At 40.2% G+C, this 17131-nt stretch overlaps 1 protein-coding gene across 2 annotated transcripts in view; it reads right to left on the reverse strand.

The window, feature by feature from the left end:
* Positions 1 to 3304: 3304 nt before the first annotated feature.
* The window catches only part of si:ch73-103b11.2 (trichohyalin), a 61679-nt gene continuing 47852 nt past the window's right edge, over positions 3305 to 17131 (reverse strand). Inside the window, exons 18-28 of one of the 2 annotated variants that reach the window (XM_053637700.1) lie at positions 16069 to 16176; positions 11078 to 14872; positions 9947 to 10094; positions 9362 to 9467; positions 8858 to 9017; positions 7880 to 7984; positions 7662 to 7748; positions 6462 to 6621; positions 6161 to 6246; positions 5953 to 6003; positions 3305 to 3922 (exon numbers count right to left, since the gene is read on the reverse strand). In XM_053637700.1, the coding sequence (XP_053493675.1) occupies positions 5971 to 6003; positions 6161 to 6246; positions 6462 to 6621; positions 7662 to 7748; positions 7880 to 7984; positions 8858 to 9017; positions 9362 to 9467; positions 9947 to 10094; positions 11078 to 14872; positions 16069 to 16176 (4788 nt within the window). In that variant the 3' untranslated portion in view covers positions 3305 to 3922; positions 5953 to 5970. The remainder of the gene's footprint in view (positions 3923 to 5952; positions 6004 to 6160; positions 6247 to 6461; positions 6622 to 7661; positions 7749 to 7879; positions 7985 to 8857; positions 9018 to 9361; positions 9468 to 9946; positions 10095 to 11077; positions 14873 to 16068; positions 16177 to 17131) is intronic. The other variant, XM_053637692.1, reaches the window with a different exon arrangement.

Here is a 17131-nt window from a genome sequence, read left to right on the forward strand (position 1 = left end):
TCAAGCCAACTTTATGCCAGTCCGCTAGGTTCATCTTCTCTTGTGGCTTGTCAGCACAATCCCATCACTAGGGGGCGGCCCAGAGTAACATGTTACAATAGTATCCCCAATCCATTGCTCTTCCTGTGAGACCCAGATGTGAAGATTTGAATTTTAAGACCCGAATTTTTGCAGCCTGAATTTGTGAGGTTGAAAAATAATGTGTTGAAATATTACTTGATGAATAATGAAGATGGTATTTTAACAACTGAATTATACCAACCAATATGGCTGACATGATGGAGTTAAAGGATTTGCTGGGATATTCCCCATCCGTCTAACCCTGGGACCAAATCAGCTCATAGTTCTACAAGAAAAGCTCTTAGAAAGGCACATTCTTGCCTTAGTGCTTTGGTTGGCATGGTCTTCTAACAATACCAAAAATACCCCAGTGGATCATAGACAATGCATCATTCTCAGCCTATTTATATAATTATGTAGCTTATTAATAGATCTGTGAATTTGTGAAGACACTTCGCAGCTGTTTGCAGCCTGTAATTACCTTCAATTAATTAACCAACCCACAATGATTTACTGTTTCATTCTGCGAGGGGATTAAACAAACTGCAAAGAGTTAATTGGATCAATAAATATCAATACATAGAAAGTTTCATTAACCAGTTTACACAAATAAATAAATATAAATAAATAAACAAATAAACTCATGAAAACGCACTTATGTTTTAATGCTTCTCATGTCCAAGTAACCTGTATGCAGTTATTATGGAGCTGCATAATTTGAGAGCAGTGATTTAGCTGTAATTCTCTACATATCCACAGGGTGTTGCTAATTCCCTGTTTCTAAAATGTTGCAGATGGCTCTAAGCATGAGTCAAAGCTTCTGTAAATATATGCTCAATTTCCAGCCAAGTATTTCTGTATAAACCCAGTTTCTGCCTGGGAGGTTGTGAAATCTTCAGATGTGAGTGTTCTGATAGATCATCATTTCTCTCCCAGGCTGCGTCGGTGTAATCTCACAGAGGAAAGCTGTAGAGTTCTGTCCTCAGTTCTCAGATCAAACTCCTCCAGACTGAGAGAACTGGATCTGAGTCACAATAACCTGCAGGATTCAGGAGTGACGCTGCTCTCTGCTGGACTGGAGGATCCACACTGTACACTGGAGATACTGAGGTCAGATCATCACTTTCATCTTTAGATTATTTTATTGTTTATTTTATGTCACATCTGTATCACTGCCCAGTCACAGAATGAATGACATTCACATAATGTACAGAAACATATCACAGCATTTAATAACTCACCAGAAACGTTATACAAAATAAAAGCATGAAAGACCAACCTCTTTCACAAATAAATTATTGACGACAAAAGGCCTTGACGCTCACGTACAAGACCTTGTCTGGAACAACACCTTTCTACCTCAACCCTCTCCTAGTCCCTCACGCAACCTGCGATTGGTGCGACCGATGCCTGGTATAGTGCCTACTCAGCAAGGCACGAGGACCCTTTCCAGAACCTTCAAACGGACTGCCCCTGTGGTGGTATGAACTTCCAACCCGCTATATCACTTTACTTGTATTTCCTCATTTGTAAGTTGCTTTGGATAAAAGCGTACATGCATAAAATGTAAATGTAAGCCACGGGCTTAATCCTACTTACTGCACTGCACCATCAATTCCACCGGCCCAAGAGGACTACTGTTGAAACTGTTGTGCCAACCAGCTCACAGGGTTAAAGCCATGCGAAGTGAGCGCTGAGATGACTACATCGCATTTTAAATATAGATTCATGCTTAAATAGTAACACAGTAAAAGGTTTAGCTTTTAAAAAATCCTGTTCTGAAATACCCAACACCTGTTTTTTCTAAATTTGTATTGTACACTTTTTTAAAGGACAATTCACATATAACATGTGAGCTGTGATGTTTCAGTAGCAGTGGAAAAAGACGGGGAGAAAGATGGAGTAAACATATTCAAAATATCTGAATCAACTCAATATTCACATTAAATAGTGCATAAAATAATTAAAACAGAAAAAAAAGGTTTTTTTGTAATATTTATTGAAGACATTCCAGATTCACGCCAAAATAAAAAAAAATCATATATAGACTTATTTTTCCATATAGAGCTAGTGAGTAAGATATATATTTTTTATTTTAATTTTAAACATTAAAGAAAAACTCTGTGAACAGATATATACACAACGCTGAGTATTTAACACTATACAGTGACTTACAGTGAGTGTGTTTAATCAAACCTTAACGCTCACCTAAAATACAAATACATCATATAATAAATTTAATTTCTCTCCAAAAAACAACCAAACACACACACACACACACACACACACACACACACACTCTGAAAATGAGCAAAAAGCAACTAGACACGTGGCTCTCTGAAAACGCAAATCCAGTCAACACACAGCTCGTCAAAACCGACTAAAGCAAGTAAACAGGCACATGCAGAGAATACTTCTATTTAAAACAGCACTGATCAGAACTATAACTACATAGAATATAGAAATGAAATTTAAAGCAAAAGCCACTTTGTGAGGCAACACAAACAGCAGTAATTTATTTTCAACTAAGATTTTGTTCATTTCATTCAAATTCGGTATAATCCAGTAATGTGACCAATCACATGACTCCAAACCAATCCAATATTAACGTTAATAAACCCTAACCCTGGACTTTTAAAGTGGAAGGTGGGATGTTTCTATTTAGTGGTTCCAAGATATTAAAAGAAAATTAATAAAACTGTTCAGGGGATGAGAAACAGGTTGGGGGTTTACAAATTTCCAATTTCCAATCTGCTGTTTATTGATTTATCCACTGTTAATATTTCCATATTATTAATTATTATTATTAGTAGTAGTAGTAGAATTAATTTTAGTTATACAGATGAAGGAACATTTGTGAAATTGAAGACCTGGAGAAATGTCCTGTTTGTTATAAATTAACATTTTTTTTTTAAGTTGTCCTAAGGGTGTATAAACTTTTGCACAGGGCTGACTGGCACTATTACTTTATTTTACTTTAATTCCTGATAGTGTTTACTTTATGTTCGATTGCTCTTATGGAGTTATTCTCAGTGGCCAGAGATCACTATGTATTACCCATAATGCACTGCAAGTGTACATCAGGTATAACACGTAAAATTAGCTACATCTATTGTTTAGCATTCCTGTGCTAATCTCACATGCTAGGCTCTAATTTGCTGTTTAGCTAGCAGGCTACGATAACACACAGACCAGGCTGTATGTTTTCTCCTTACTTTTTCTAGTTGCTTACTGTTTGTTTGCAGTTTACGTGATCCTAAACTACACGCTCTTCCATCACACACTAGCATTTAATAAACAAACATGGCTGACTGTGTTGCCCCAGAAAGTCGCGAGTGTATTAATCACGTAGCTGTGGGAAATTAAAAGCGTACACACATCGGTAGCCAATCAGATTGTTTATAACACAATGACTGACAGCAATGAGGGCCGAGGAAAACTGAGTAATAATGAGCTGTGTATTTAAAAAATGAGTTATAAAATGAGTTATAGTCACTCACACACACACACACACACACACACACACACACACACACACTCTTATTTACATTGTTAGCAAAATTACAGCTGGCTCTCTTTGAATAACAGACTCTGTTACACTCTTATACTGTTATACAGCAGTTAGCAAATTCTCTCTCTCTCTCTCTCACACACACACAATAATAAAAACTAAGCAGCTGATGTCTCTTCACTCACTACAACCAAGACATTAATTAAAAGATAATATTCTTGTGTATATGTTTGTTCATAGAAGTGTGTGTGTGTGTGTGTGTGTGTGTGTATACGTTGTTCATATTTTCCTCGAGTCTTTTGCTTCAAACAGCTTCATCCGTTCCTGCACTGTTAATCCCTCTTTTAGACTCTGAGAAGAAGAGAAAGAAGTGAGTATTACAAAGCTGTCAATCATGCAGAAAGCCCCTCCCACAAGAGGCCTCAGATCATCAAGGAACTGTTTCCTCCAAAATGTCCACACAAACACACTGTTAATTATTTTTACCTTCTTCGTAACTGAATGATAACAAGCTCATTGTATTTAACTTTCCAATCCCAGCCCTCTGCATACCAAAAGGGTTACCACTATACAGTTGCTATGGTTACCGCACATTTAAGTACAACATTTCAGGGCTGAGGTTTACAGTGGATCTCGTTTACTCCCACTTCAATAGTGAAGCACAAACAAATCACCTTCTAAACCATTATTTATGATCACCACCATCCTTACAGTCCATCAGATTTAGAACTGTTTACGAAGCTATTGAAGAAAAACTATTTCATTTGACCTTACTGTGACCTTGACCCTTTTGGGATCAACTCCAAAATCTAATCAGTTCATCTGTTGATCACAAGGATAATGCCAAATAAATCCTACAACATTCAACCACTCGTTCTAGAGATACTGCGCTAAGGAGAATCTCCACAGGGTGGACAGACAACCCAAAACCCAGAACCTTAAACCCAAAACCCAGAACCTTAAACCCAAAACCCAACACCGTAAACCCAAAACCCAGAACCTTAAACCCAAAACCCAGAACCTTAAACCCAAAACCCACAACCTTAAACCCAAAACTCAACACCTTAAACCCAAAACCTAACACTTTAAACCCAAAACCAACACCTTAAACCCAAAACCCAACACTTTAAACCCAAAACCTTAAACCCAAAACCCAACACTTTAAACCCAGAAACTTAAATCCCAAACCCAACATCTTAAACTCAAAACCCAGAACCTTAAACCCAAAACCCAACACTTTAAACCCAAAACCCAGAACCGTAAACCGGAGGCATGAGAATCATGTTTTTGTCAAATGTACAAATGACAGACGCACACCATACATGACATCATTCTATCGTTCAGGTTAAAATAATCACAAACATAATAAACTACACACAAACACACAACACAAGAAGAAATACACAACAGAAATTATTTGTGCAAGCAAACACACACACACACACACACACACACAAACAGAAATAAGTTAACACACAACAAAACCCAAGCAGTGCTGTTACTGGTGGTTTTGATTACACTGATTTTGCTCTGGACAATGTATGAGGTTATTAATACAGGTTTTTTTTTTCAGATTAATTATATTTTAATACACAGATCTACTTACCCCATGGCAATAAAATTAACGGATATTAAACCCAAAATGAATCACTGCAGTGCTGAAAAGACAATCACTACATTAATGTAAAACTGAATTATTATGGAATGTAAATCACTACAGCAGCATCTTAATCAAAACTGAGTCACCTAATAATTAAACTGGATCACTACATGATAATAAACCAGATCACTTCACTGGCCTTTACTGGATCTCGTCACCGACTAAAAGTGTCACATACATGCCAGTGTGATAGACTGGAGTGTTCCTTCACTGACCTAAACTAGATCATTAAACCACCTAAACTGGATCACTGCAGTCACCTACTCATCATAACTTCAGTTAAATAAACTGGATCACTTTAGTGATCTAACTGGATCATTGCAATCACCTAAACTGGTTTGCATCCATGACCTAAACTGGATCACAAAAAATGAATCACTCTGTCAACTCAACTAGTTCACTGTTGTTACCTAAACTGGATCTCTACAGTCACCTAAACGGGCGTGCTAGCTGAATCCCTTCAGTTACCTAAAGTGGATCACTTCAGCTGCCAAAAGTGGATCACTTCATATCACCTGAACTGGATCACTTCAATGGCCTTAGCTGGATGTGCTTACATCACTGTTTATCAAATCTAAATAACTACAGAACAAACTGAATCAGCACAGCAGAAAAAAAAACACAAGTTGTGATAAAAACCCATTAGGGAATTGTGGGGGAGGGGCATGCTGAGTCACGGAAAGGACATGCAAATTTGAGGCTTATTCCATAAAATACCTACATGACTGAAGGGGCGGGGTCAGCTATCCCAAGGCACCTCCTCACTCACAGACTGACAGGGCAATATACACGAGAGGTAGACTTTAACATTTGTACAATACGCACACACACTTTTACTTACTGAAAACACACACACACACACACACACACGTAAAGAAACCTAATGTGGGCACCTCAATATAACCACCACGAAACCTGCAATCTCTCACCTTTGACCTCACTCCACGGACCTGCCTGGAAACAGCTGAACGCTCTTTTTTCAGGAAGTCAGGGTTACTTTTTGACTTCATGATATCTGTAAACACACACATGCGCACACACGTGCGCACACACATGCGCACACACATGCGCACACACACACATTAATTATTTATGTTACTATCCTGAGAATAGACCGTTCTAACATCGTTAGGAATTTTCTCAGAAGGTAATTTACAGGTAATGGAAAATAAGGATACTGTGTGTGTGTGTGTGTGTGTGTGTGTGTAGGACACTGAGGAGATTCCTTACCATATCCTGGTGTGTGGGGGGGTGTGTCTCTTTCCCCGAGAGCTTCTGTCGCAGCCAGTAGTTTTTCTCTCAATTTGCTAATGTCACAATCGGCTTTAGCTCTCACGATGCTCAGCTCCGTGTAGATGTCCTTGTACTTATCAGACGCATACTTCTTATCCTGCGCACACACACACACACACACACACACACGTACACGTACAGGTTTTCACATTGACAACACTGCAGTGTGTTCCACATTTTCCTATTTGCTGCTAGTGTTCTTTGGAAGTCCCCACAACTTAGTGATTATAAGAATGTGTATTTATATTTTAAAAATTCTAGTAATGTCTGTACTGTACAATAATGTCCTCACAAAATGGCTCCGTACTTCTCTTTTACTTCAATAATGGAAATTATAAGAGGTTTTGCGGAAGGTCCCCACTAGGGGTCCCCAGAAAAATTGCAAGAAAGTATGTGAACTGAATATAAATAGCATTTCAAGTTGTTTCCTAACTATGAACTTATGTCTCCGAGACTGAGTCTACAGATATTAAAGTAAATCCTCATGATGTTGAATGTGTGTAGATTTTCTAATGTTTGTAGTAATCACATCAAAGTTGTGAGTTTTGTACATATAACAGATATATTTATATTTAAGTGTGGCTTTCAGTGAAAACTTGTCAGATAACTAAGTAAAATGTTTATACTTAGGCTAATTTTAAGTTTTTAGAAGTAATAGCTTTGTGATTTTCTCTCACAATGAAGATCATGCTTTGATTGTTGTTACATAGTCAGAATCCTACTGTAAATATATAACTCTAATTAATATTTGTTAATTAGTTTTTCCATCAGTACATTGGGTAATAATTGTAGAGGCAGGCGTGCTGTCTTTTGGAATGAAAACTTTAAATGTGATTTTCTCAAATTTCACTTTTAGGGGAAAATCAGACTCTAAAACAAAGAGAAACATGCAAACGTGTTCACAACTACGGTGTATATAGTATATAATATTAATATGTGATGGTGTGAAGGGTTTCCTAAAGTCCCCAGAATGCATGTGTTTGACTTTGTTCTGTATAATGTATTGAGTGTGAATACATAATGAAACGTCTATTAATGTCCCCACAAAGCATGATTGTGACTTTTGTCCCCATAATATAACACAAGGGTTGTGTGTGTGTGTGTGTGTGTGTGTGTGTGTGTGTGTGTGTGTGTTACCCTCAGTGCAGACTGAAGCTCATCCTTTAGTGAGTTGATCTCCTGTTTCAGATATTGAATTTCTGAGTCCTTTATACGGAGCAGGACCTAAAACATAGAACATACTGAGGTGTGTTTGTGTGTGTGTGTGTGTTTGTGTACCAAACATGTACTGTGTGTGTATTACCAAGCCAGAATGTATGTGTGTATATCAAAAATGTATGTGTGTATTTGTTTACCTCCAGTTCGTACAGGTCTTTGCCCTGTGTGAGAGATGGTGTTTTCTCTCCACTGTAGCAGGAACGCATGCGAGAAATCTCCACTGTCAGACGGTTATTCAGCTCCTTACACACACACACACACAAACGAATAATAGTTGTTAGTTCTCTATGGCTTCAGTGTGTGTGTATGTGCATATACCTGGTTGTGTGAGTATAGTTGTTGATTCTCTCTCTGACACCGTTACAGTGTGTGTGAGTGTGTGTGTGTGTGCCTGGTTGTGTGTGTGTAGTTGTTGATTCTCTCTCTGACACTGTTACAGTGTGTGTGAGTGTGTGTGTGTGTGTGTGTGTGTGTGTGTGTGCCTGGTTGTGTGTGTAGTTGTTGATTCTCTCTCTGACACTGTTACAGTGTGTGTGTGTGTGTACCTGGTTGTGTGTGTGTAGTTGTTGATTCTCTCTCTGACACTGTTACAGTGTGTGTGTGTGTGTGTGTGTGTGTGTGTGTGTGTACCTGGTTGTGTGTGTGTAGTTGTTGATTCTCTCTCTGACACTGTTACAGTGTGTGTGTGTGTGTGCCTGGTTGTGTGTGTGTAGTTGTTGATTCTCTCTCTGACGCTGTTACAGTGTGTGTGTGTGTGTGTGTGTGTGTACCTGGTTGTGTGTGTGTAGTTGTTGATACTCTCTCTGACACTGCTGCAGTGTGTGTGTGTGTGTACCTGGTTGTGTGTGTGTAGTTGTTGATACTCTCTCTGACACTGCTGCAGTGTGTGTGTGTGTGTGTACCTGGTTGTGTGTGTAGTTGTTGATTCTCTCTCTGACACTGCTGCAGTGTGTGTGTGTGTGTACCTGGTTGTGTGTGTGTAGTTGTTGATACTCTCTCTGACACTGCTGCAGTGTGTGTGTGTGTGTGTACCTGGTTGTGTGTGTAGTTGTTGATTCTCTCTCTGACACTGTTACAGTGTGTGTGTGTGTGTGTGTGTGTGTGTGTGTGTGTACCTGGTTGTGTGTGTGTAGTTGTTGATTCTCTCTCTGACACTGCTGCAGTGCCTGTCTCTCGGCCTCCAGTGCCTGAGCGAGGTGTGTGTTCTCCAAACATTTCTGAGAGTACTGCTCTGATAACACCTCCAGCTCACGGTGGATTGACTGTAACTCTTCCCTACACACACACACACACACACACACACAAACAAAGAAATAAGAACAAACACACAAAAAAACACAGAGAAAAACACACACACACATATATATATATATATATATATATATATATATATATATATATATATATATATACACACACAAAAACACCACAAAACACATGAAAACACACAAACACACAAAAATACACACAAACAGGAACAGCAATGATATCAATCCCAAATGTCTTCACTGTATAGCAAAAACAAAAGAACTGGCCTTGTCTTTTGAAAGGGACTGACCGTGTGTGTGTGTCTGTACATGTGCGTGTGTGTGTGTGTGTGTGCGTGCGTGTGTACTCACTCGTACTGTATGCGTAGTTGTTCGATGTCTGCACTGACTCCACTCAGCTGCGCTCGCTGTGTTTTCTCCAGTTCTTCACGGTGAGCATTTTTCATTGCCTCGATCGCTATACACACACACGCACACACACACACAAAATCCCACATGAAAGGATCAATCGGAATCTTAATTGTTTAATATCAACAATATTTATAAACTACACTTAATAACTGATCGTGTGTGTAATCGTTGCTATGGTGAAGTTTTCTGGGAGGAGATGTTTATATAACGTGTATGGAAGGAGTCTCCAGTGTCAGTGCTGTGTAACAGTCAGAGGTGAAGCTGTAACATAAAGTTTTCCCACATCTTCAGTACAGAGGAGTTTACACTTCTTTATGGTTTCTCTGTAACATGCCTAAAAAGCTGCGCTTTTTTCTTATTAACTTAAATTGATTAAAAAAATGTTAAAATATGTAATAATTGGCAGACATCTATGGTATAAGCGGAATAAAACACTTTACACCGTCCTGTTGATTATTTTCCAACATCAGCACGTCCTGTTGTAGTGTTACTCCAGTAACTAGTTGTTAAGTTGTTAATGATTACCAGCGATGGTGGCGTTAGTCTCCTCCTCCAGTAATCTCTCTCTCTCCTCCAGAAGTTTGTTAATCTCACGCTGATGCTGACGCTGAAGATCCTCAATCACCTTCTGATGAGTTTCCTCCATCGCTGTAAACCCACGCTCACACGTCTCCTACAAGCACACACACACACATCTATAAACACACACACAGACACTAGCCGATAATCAATTATACTATCATGCTACTGAACAGTGTTATTATTGTCACTGTTCCTGAACTTTATCTGGAAGGAGGCACCAATTTTGGGGAAGTTCTATTCCACCAGAGATAAAGTCCACGCAGAAGGACAGCTCTGTTGTACGGGGTCTTAATTTGGATATGGTGATCACTTAATTCTGTTTACCCAATCAATAGAATGTGTCAAAACTGCCACTTGATTGAGGAATAATTATGTAGAAATCTAGTGCTAGCTTAATGAATATAATTACAAGGTAGACGCCTGACTGGCTGTCGTTCCAAATGAGCTGCTATCACCATCCAGCGCTAATTTCAGAAGTGTGAGTTCGTCATTTCTGTACACACACATCGTACCTTATATACGTATATCTTTTGTGTATCTTGTGAATATATAATATATATGTACCATAATGCCCACCCCTAATATACATGGACTTATTATTTGCAACACTGAGTTGGAATTATCGAGTTTTGACAACTGTATAACTAATTTTAAGGAGGTCTTGTCGCTAATGATCTAGCACAGGACTGATAAAAGTGTCACAGAACCCTCTGATGTACTTCCTTGGATTACTTGTTTTCCAGCTCCGCCTTGACCACGCCCCGTTCACTACTCTCACCTGTTCCTTGTTAGCGTTACTGTTTATCTACTGACTGTGACTCTTTCTATAAGGTAAAGAGTGTCTGGAAAGTCTACTGGAGCATGACATGATTTGAGTAGGTAACAGTTTCCAACTAATTAAGTGATTAAAATCTTGACATGATAAAAGTTTCTTTAGGAAACATTCATCTCATCAGATCAGCTCTTACTGACCATGGCAACAACATGAAGCGAAATTCTACAGGTGATGCTGCCAACACAAAACATCTACATGTAGGAGACTTGTTTAAAATGGTTTAAAGTGATAGTCTGAACCTTAAGACTGTCGAAGTCTTTCTGGTACTTTTCTCGCAGACTGGCCATGTCTCCATCTGGCGGTTTGTTGTCCAGTTCATCACGCATGTTCATCATCTGCAGCTCCAGCTCCTGCACACGGCTTCTCAGCAGTGACATCGAGTCCCTGCTCAGTTCCTGCTCATGCCCCTTCCCCTCCTCAAACTGACCTGCACCTTCTGCCTCTGTTGTGGATGGATGATGTGCATCATCTGCGATTGTCTCTAATCTCTCTCCGAGAGTGCGAATAGTCTGACTGTACCGGTTGTGTAGCTTCTGAATCTCTTCCTGATGTACGCTTTCCAGTTCCTGAACTTTCCCATGGAGTTCATGCTCCAATTTGCTTATGTGTTCCTTGTGCCTTAGCTCTGTTCCCTCGACTTCTTGCAGCAAGGTTTCCAGCTTCTGTTGGGTGTTTTCAGTACATTCGATTAACACTAGCTCACTGGTCACTCGTTCCTGCTCTGCCTGACCCAATTCTTCTGCATGCTTTCTCTTAATCTCTTGCATCTCTCTATGGAAATTCTCCTCCATCTGTACAATCTTCTCCTGCTGCTCGTCCATCTCCTTAAGCTGCTTTGCTGCCTCCTCTCGTAGAGTTTCGTTTTCCTCCTGAATGGAATTTATTGTCTTGAAGTACTGAATCCGTTCCTGTTCCAGGCTACTTTGAAAACGCTGTTGGATAGCCGCTACATGTTGAGCATGCTCCTGGACCAAAGTGGCCATATTGTGGCTCGTCTCCTGGCAGAGTGATAGCTCCCTTTCATGGTCAGCTCGCAGTCGACAGGCAACATATGCTACCTGCACCTGAATCAGAGCCTCATACATGCTGAAAGAGTTGCACATCAGGATTCTGGTGTCTCTGGGTCCCAAAACTGCTTGGATGTGACCTGTAAGTCCACAAAGGACAGAGCTGTTATCTTCCTCGCATGCCTTCTCCAGCTGCTCAGTGAGGTGGTGAAGGACCTTTGCTTGTCTTTTTAGCTCAGTAATGAGACTCTCTCGCCTAGTGTCCAGTGATGCCACTGATTCTGTGACACACGACTGTATGATTCCAGCTAAGTGTCTTTCTATTATTTCTTGAGCAAGAGTGTGAGCTTCTTCCCTCTCAATCTGCTGTGTATAAGGAGCAAGTTCAGGAGGGGTGATGTCAGAAATGGAGGTCTCTGTATCAGCGCTAAGCTTATCACCAGTATCTTGGGTGACACTTTTGGTATTGAGAGCCATAGCTGCTTCCCTCACAACTATATCCCTTTGCTGCAAGATCTCTTTTACCTTGATCAAGTCTCTTTGAAGCTCCTCAAACTTGTCTTGGTAAGAGTGCTTTAAGTTCTGAAGGGAGTATGCAAGCTCAGCATTAATACAAGCATTGTGAATTGAATTCTGAGCAAAAGCACTATTATCAGGTGTCAGCAAACTGTCTGACTGCTCACTAAAAGTATGTGCTTGACTGAGCTCGTTTATCAGCATGCTCTGTAGTTTTAGTTTCCTGGTCAGAATGTCAGTGTACATTACAGAAAGGCAATCCTGGTGGCTCATATTAACCTGTTGGAATTCTCTATTTATCTCACAAAGACTTTGCATTAGTTCTGATTTTGGATCTTGAAGAGAAAATGCCATTTTTTCCAAAACAGTCCCTTCGAATGCTAACATTCTCGCAAGAACCTTTACTGCACTTTTATCCAGCTGTGCCTGGGGCTCACTCTGACAGGTAAGAGAATCTTCATATCGTGCGGCAACTTGCCTGATGTGCAAGGCTGCATTAACCAAGTCTTTCTCAATCGCAGCTAAGATGTGAACTTGTGCTTGTGCTCTTCCCTCTTCATTCTGACCACTGAGGATCTCCCTAACCTTAATCCTGCAGGACTCTACAAAAGCCAGAGCTTTCTTGTAATCTTCATTGTTGACACTATCCTGTACAATGTCGTCCAAGCAAGAATGGGATTTACCATCTGGTTCATCCTGGTCTGGTTCAGCAGAGGTTTCGTCACAGCATACTTCCATCAAATCTTTGTTTCCAGGCTGCTCTTCTTCATTGTGCATCTTTGATGTGATGTCTCTAAGCTTCTCCTCTGTGATCTGGAGCTTTGCCTCTAGTGCATGGATGATGGACAAAAATTTTTCTGTATCACTGCAGTACTGGAATGTGTTGTCAGTTACTAAGCTGATATCTTGGGACAAGTCCTGCATGGTGTCATCAGTGAGGTTTAGGCTCGTTTCTGGTACGAGGTCCTGCCTCTCCTCTTGAGTAAAATCTAGGTATGAGTTATCTGCATGAACCCTGCTAATTCCTTGAGACTGGTGGTATTTTTGGCACTGAATGTTGGAGAAGCGGATCCTCTGCCGCTTGGCAAAGGACACTTCTGTCTCTGAGCTGCTTCTTGCAAGACTCAAAGAGGAAGTGGTAGAAAAGGATATATCATGCTCTGCTTGTTTTTCTAGTGCGTCAAGGACATCTTCTTGAGAGCAGCATCGTTCCATTCTAAAGTTTGCGTACCCCAAACGCAAAGCATTGAGATCCTCTTCCAGTTCGGATATTCGGTCCTCTGCTACCGCCAGCTTCTCCTGCAAGGCTTGCTCCACCTCCCTATGCCCAATCTGACTGAGAAGCTCATCCTTTGCCTTCAGGCGCTGTTCAGTTTCCTCCAGGCTGCTTCCTAGAGCAGCCATCTTGACAAGGGCCTCATTCAAATCCTGGTCTTTTTGTCTCACCAGCTTCTCATATTTCTCCTTTGTCTGTCGGACTTCTTCCTCCTTCTCTCGCAGAACACAACTGATTCTTGCAAACTCCTCGGAAACTCGCTCATAAGAGCTTTCCAAAGAGTAGTAATCTGTCTCTTCTGTCTTTAGCTGTGCCTGCAGTTTTCCTACCTCCCTGTCTGCCTCTGCAATCTGATTAACCAATTCCTGACAACGACACGTAAGGTGATCTCTCTCCTCTTCCAGCCTTCTCACACTCTCCCGAAGGTTCTCAATCACATCTGCCTGCTCAATCATAACCTGCTGCAGATGCAGCATCTCCTCCCTGACCTTTGATTCTACCCGCTCTCCCCCACCTCCCCTCAGGAGAGTTTCTACTTGGTCCCGAGCTTCCTGGAGTTGCTCCTCAGCCTTGAGCCTCATTTCCTCAGACTCCCCCAGCCTACGACACAACCCTTGCCGCTCCCGCTCATGCTTTTCCTCCAGACAACGGTGCTCTTTCTTCTCCCTCTCCTCCCTTAAAGCCTGTGCCTCTTCCGTCGCAATCAGACGTCCGGTAACCTCGGTTAGCTTCTCCTGCAGTCGCTGCACTTCCTTGTGCTGGTCCCGTTGCAAGGCCTGCTGTCTCTCCAGTAACCTCAGTGCCTGGGTTTTTTCTAACAAACTTGCCTCTACATCCCGGAGGCGTTCCTCGCTGTCCCGCAACTGTGCTCGTAATGTTATTTCATTGAGACTCCACTCCTCTTCATGCTCACGGCAACGACCCTGTTCCAGCTTCAGCTCGCTGCGCATACGAGCCACTGCTTGCTCACTCGCTACGATTTCAGCCATCGCAGACGCAAGTTTAGCCTGCAGGGCCTCGATTTCAGCCTCATGATGCCCAATCATATCCTGTGCCTCGCTGTAGCTCCGTCTCAGAGTGTTGACCTGCTGATTAGCCAGATCATGCTTCCGTCTTTGAGCTTCCAGCTCCGTCTTAAGTTCCTGGTTCAGCTTGCTGAGGTGTTGCCATGGTGCTCGGTGAGACGAGGAAGAAGATGTGGAGTCGGATGAAGGTTGTCCTGGTTCACTGGTACACTTTAAAAGATTAAGAGAAAACGCTGGTTAATTGTACTTATGTTCAAATCCCAAAAGACATCAGGATCTCCATCTCTGGGGCTTCTGCTGGGAATTCGAGGATTTGTCTAATCAACATTTTAAACTCAAGCTTTCTGCAGTGCTTTTTCACAAGATGGAAGTCACAAGATGAAAGAAGGAAATGGGTGCTTCAAGATGGGGGAAAAAAAGATTTTAATGATGATTTTTTTGTGGTAAATTACCTGAAGCTAAAGTGTGTGCTCCTTAAAAGTGTACAGAAACCAAACAACAAAAACTCACGATTGTCAATGATGATGAAAAACCTTTAAAAAAGTTAAATGAAAAATATAAACACATAAAGATTATTAGTGAGGCAAAACAATAGCCATGCAAACAAAATAACGATGTGAGTTTAAAGAAAATATAAAAACGAACAAACAAATAAGGCGAAAAAGCACAGCCTGAAGCTCATTTGGATTTTATGGCTTTATATATACGTATATAAAAATATATTTTTTTATATAAATTAATATATTAATATAAACAATAAAAAATATTTTTTTAACAGAAAGCCCAGAGGGAGAGAGAGATTAGTAAATCATGCTTTCAGCAGCAAGTTCATGCACAGAATTAAATTAGTCAATCAGACACGCATTCACAAGACTTTTATAAAATACATTTTAAATTATACATTTATATATACAATTAATAAAGTATATTCACAAACAATTACTGAAAAAAACATTTTAAAGTGTTTAAGTTTATAACTTTTTTATTTATTTTGCATATTCCACACAGAGATCAAATAAAGTAAATACAGGTGTGTTATTAGCAAATAAAGAGACCTCAAATATTGGATTATTGTAAATTAATTAAACATTTTTAGGTTTTTCCTGAATCACAGACAAAAATACAAATAGGAGATAATCAATATTCTCAAATATAGTTATTTAATAACTAGTGTTTTTAATTCCTAATACAGGCTTCACTGGCACACACTTATTACATTATATTTCATATTTATATTCATATTATTCTTATTGTTTTACTGTAATGATCTACAAATGTCCTCTACATGGCGCATTTGATAATGCATCATATGTACACTATAATGCTCTTGTCTCCTCACAACGTGTGTGCATGTGTGTCCGTGTGTGTGTGTGTGTGTGTGTGTGTGTGTGTGTGTGTGTGTATACCTGTAACACATAACCTTCCCGTGCGTTCTGTTCTGCATCTTGTAGCTGTTCCTGCAGGAGTGTGTTCTGTTCCTGCAGCCTCACTAACTCCCTCTGGGTCTGATCCAACTACACACACACACACACACACACACACATACACATACGCACACACACACATGCACACACGCACACACACAAGCTGATCACACAACTGCATAGTCCAAGTTTATTCCTCTTATTATTATTTATTAATTAATTATAATATTAAAGGTTATTATTACAAACATGTATTAACTTAAACTATATATATTTCTGTAATAATATTTGGTTCTTTGTTTTTAAAAAGATATTAAATTTATTATGATTTTTTTTTATTTATACAGACAGTATATAAACAGTATATACATGTTTGACTAAAATTTTTTTTAAAAAAAGGTAAATTTACAGTACCCCACAAAAGTGAGTACACCCGTCACATATTTGTAAATATTTGATTATATCTTTTCATGTGACAACACTGAAGAAATGACACTTTGCTACAATGTAAAGTAGTGAGTGTACAGCTTGTGTAACAGTGTAAATTTGCTGTCCCCTCAAAATAACTCAACACACAGACATTAATGTCTAAACCGCTGGCAACAAAAGTGAGGACACCCCTAAGTGAAAATGTCCAAATTGGGCCCAATTAGCCATTTTCCCTCCCCGGTCTCATGTGACTTGTTAGTGTTACAAGGTCTCAGATGTGAATGTGGAGCAGGTGTGTTAAATTTGGTGTCATCGCTCTCACACTCCCTCATACTGGTCACTGGAAGTTCAACATGGCACCTCATGGCAAAGAACTCTCTGAGGATCTGAAAAAAAGAACTGTTGCTCTACATAAAGATGGCCTAGGCTATAAGAAGATTGCCAAGACCCTGACACTGAGCTGCAGCATGGTGGCCAAGACCATACAGCGGTTTAACAGGACAGGTTCCACTCAGAACAGGCCTCGCCATGGTCCACCAAAGAAGTTGAGTGCACGTGCTCAGCGTCATATCCAGAGGTTGTCTTTGGGAAACAGACGTATGAGTGCTGCCCGCAT

This window comes from Ictalurus furcatus, chromosome 1 (assembly GCF_023375685.1).
Source record: "Ictalurus furcatus strain D&B chromosome 1, Billie_1.0, whole genome shotgun sequence".
Taxonomy (NCBI): domain Eukaryota; kingdom Metazoa; phylum Chordata; class Actinopteri; order Siluriformes; family Ictaluridae; genus Ictalurus; species Ictalurus furcatus.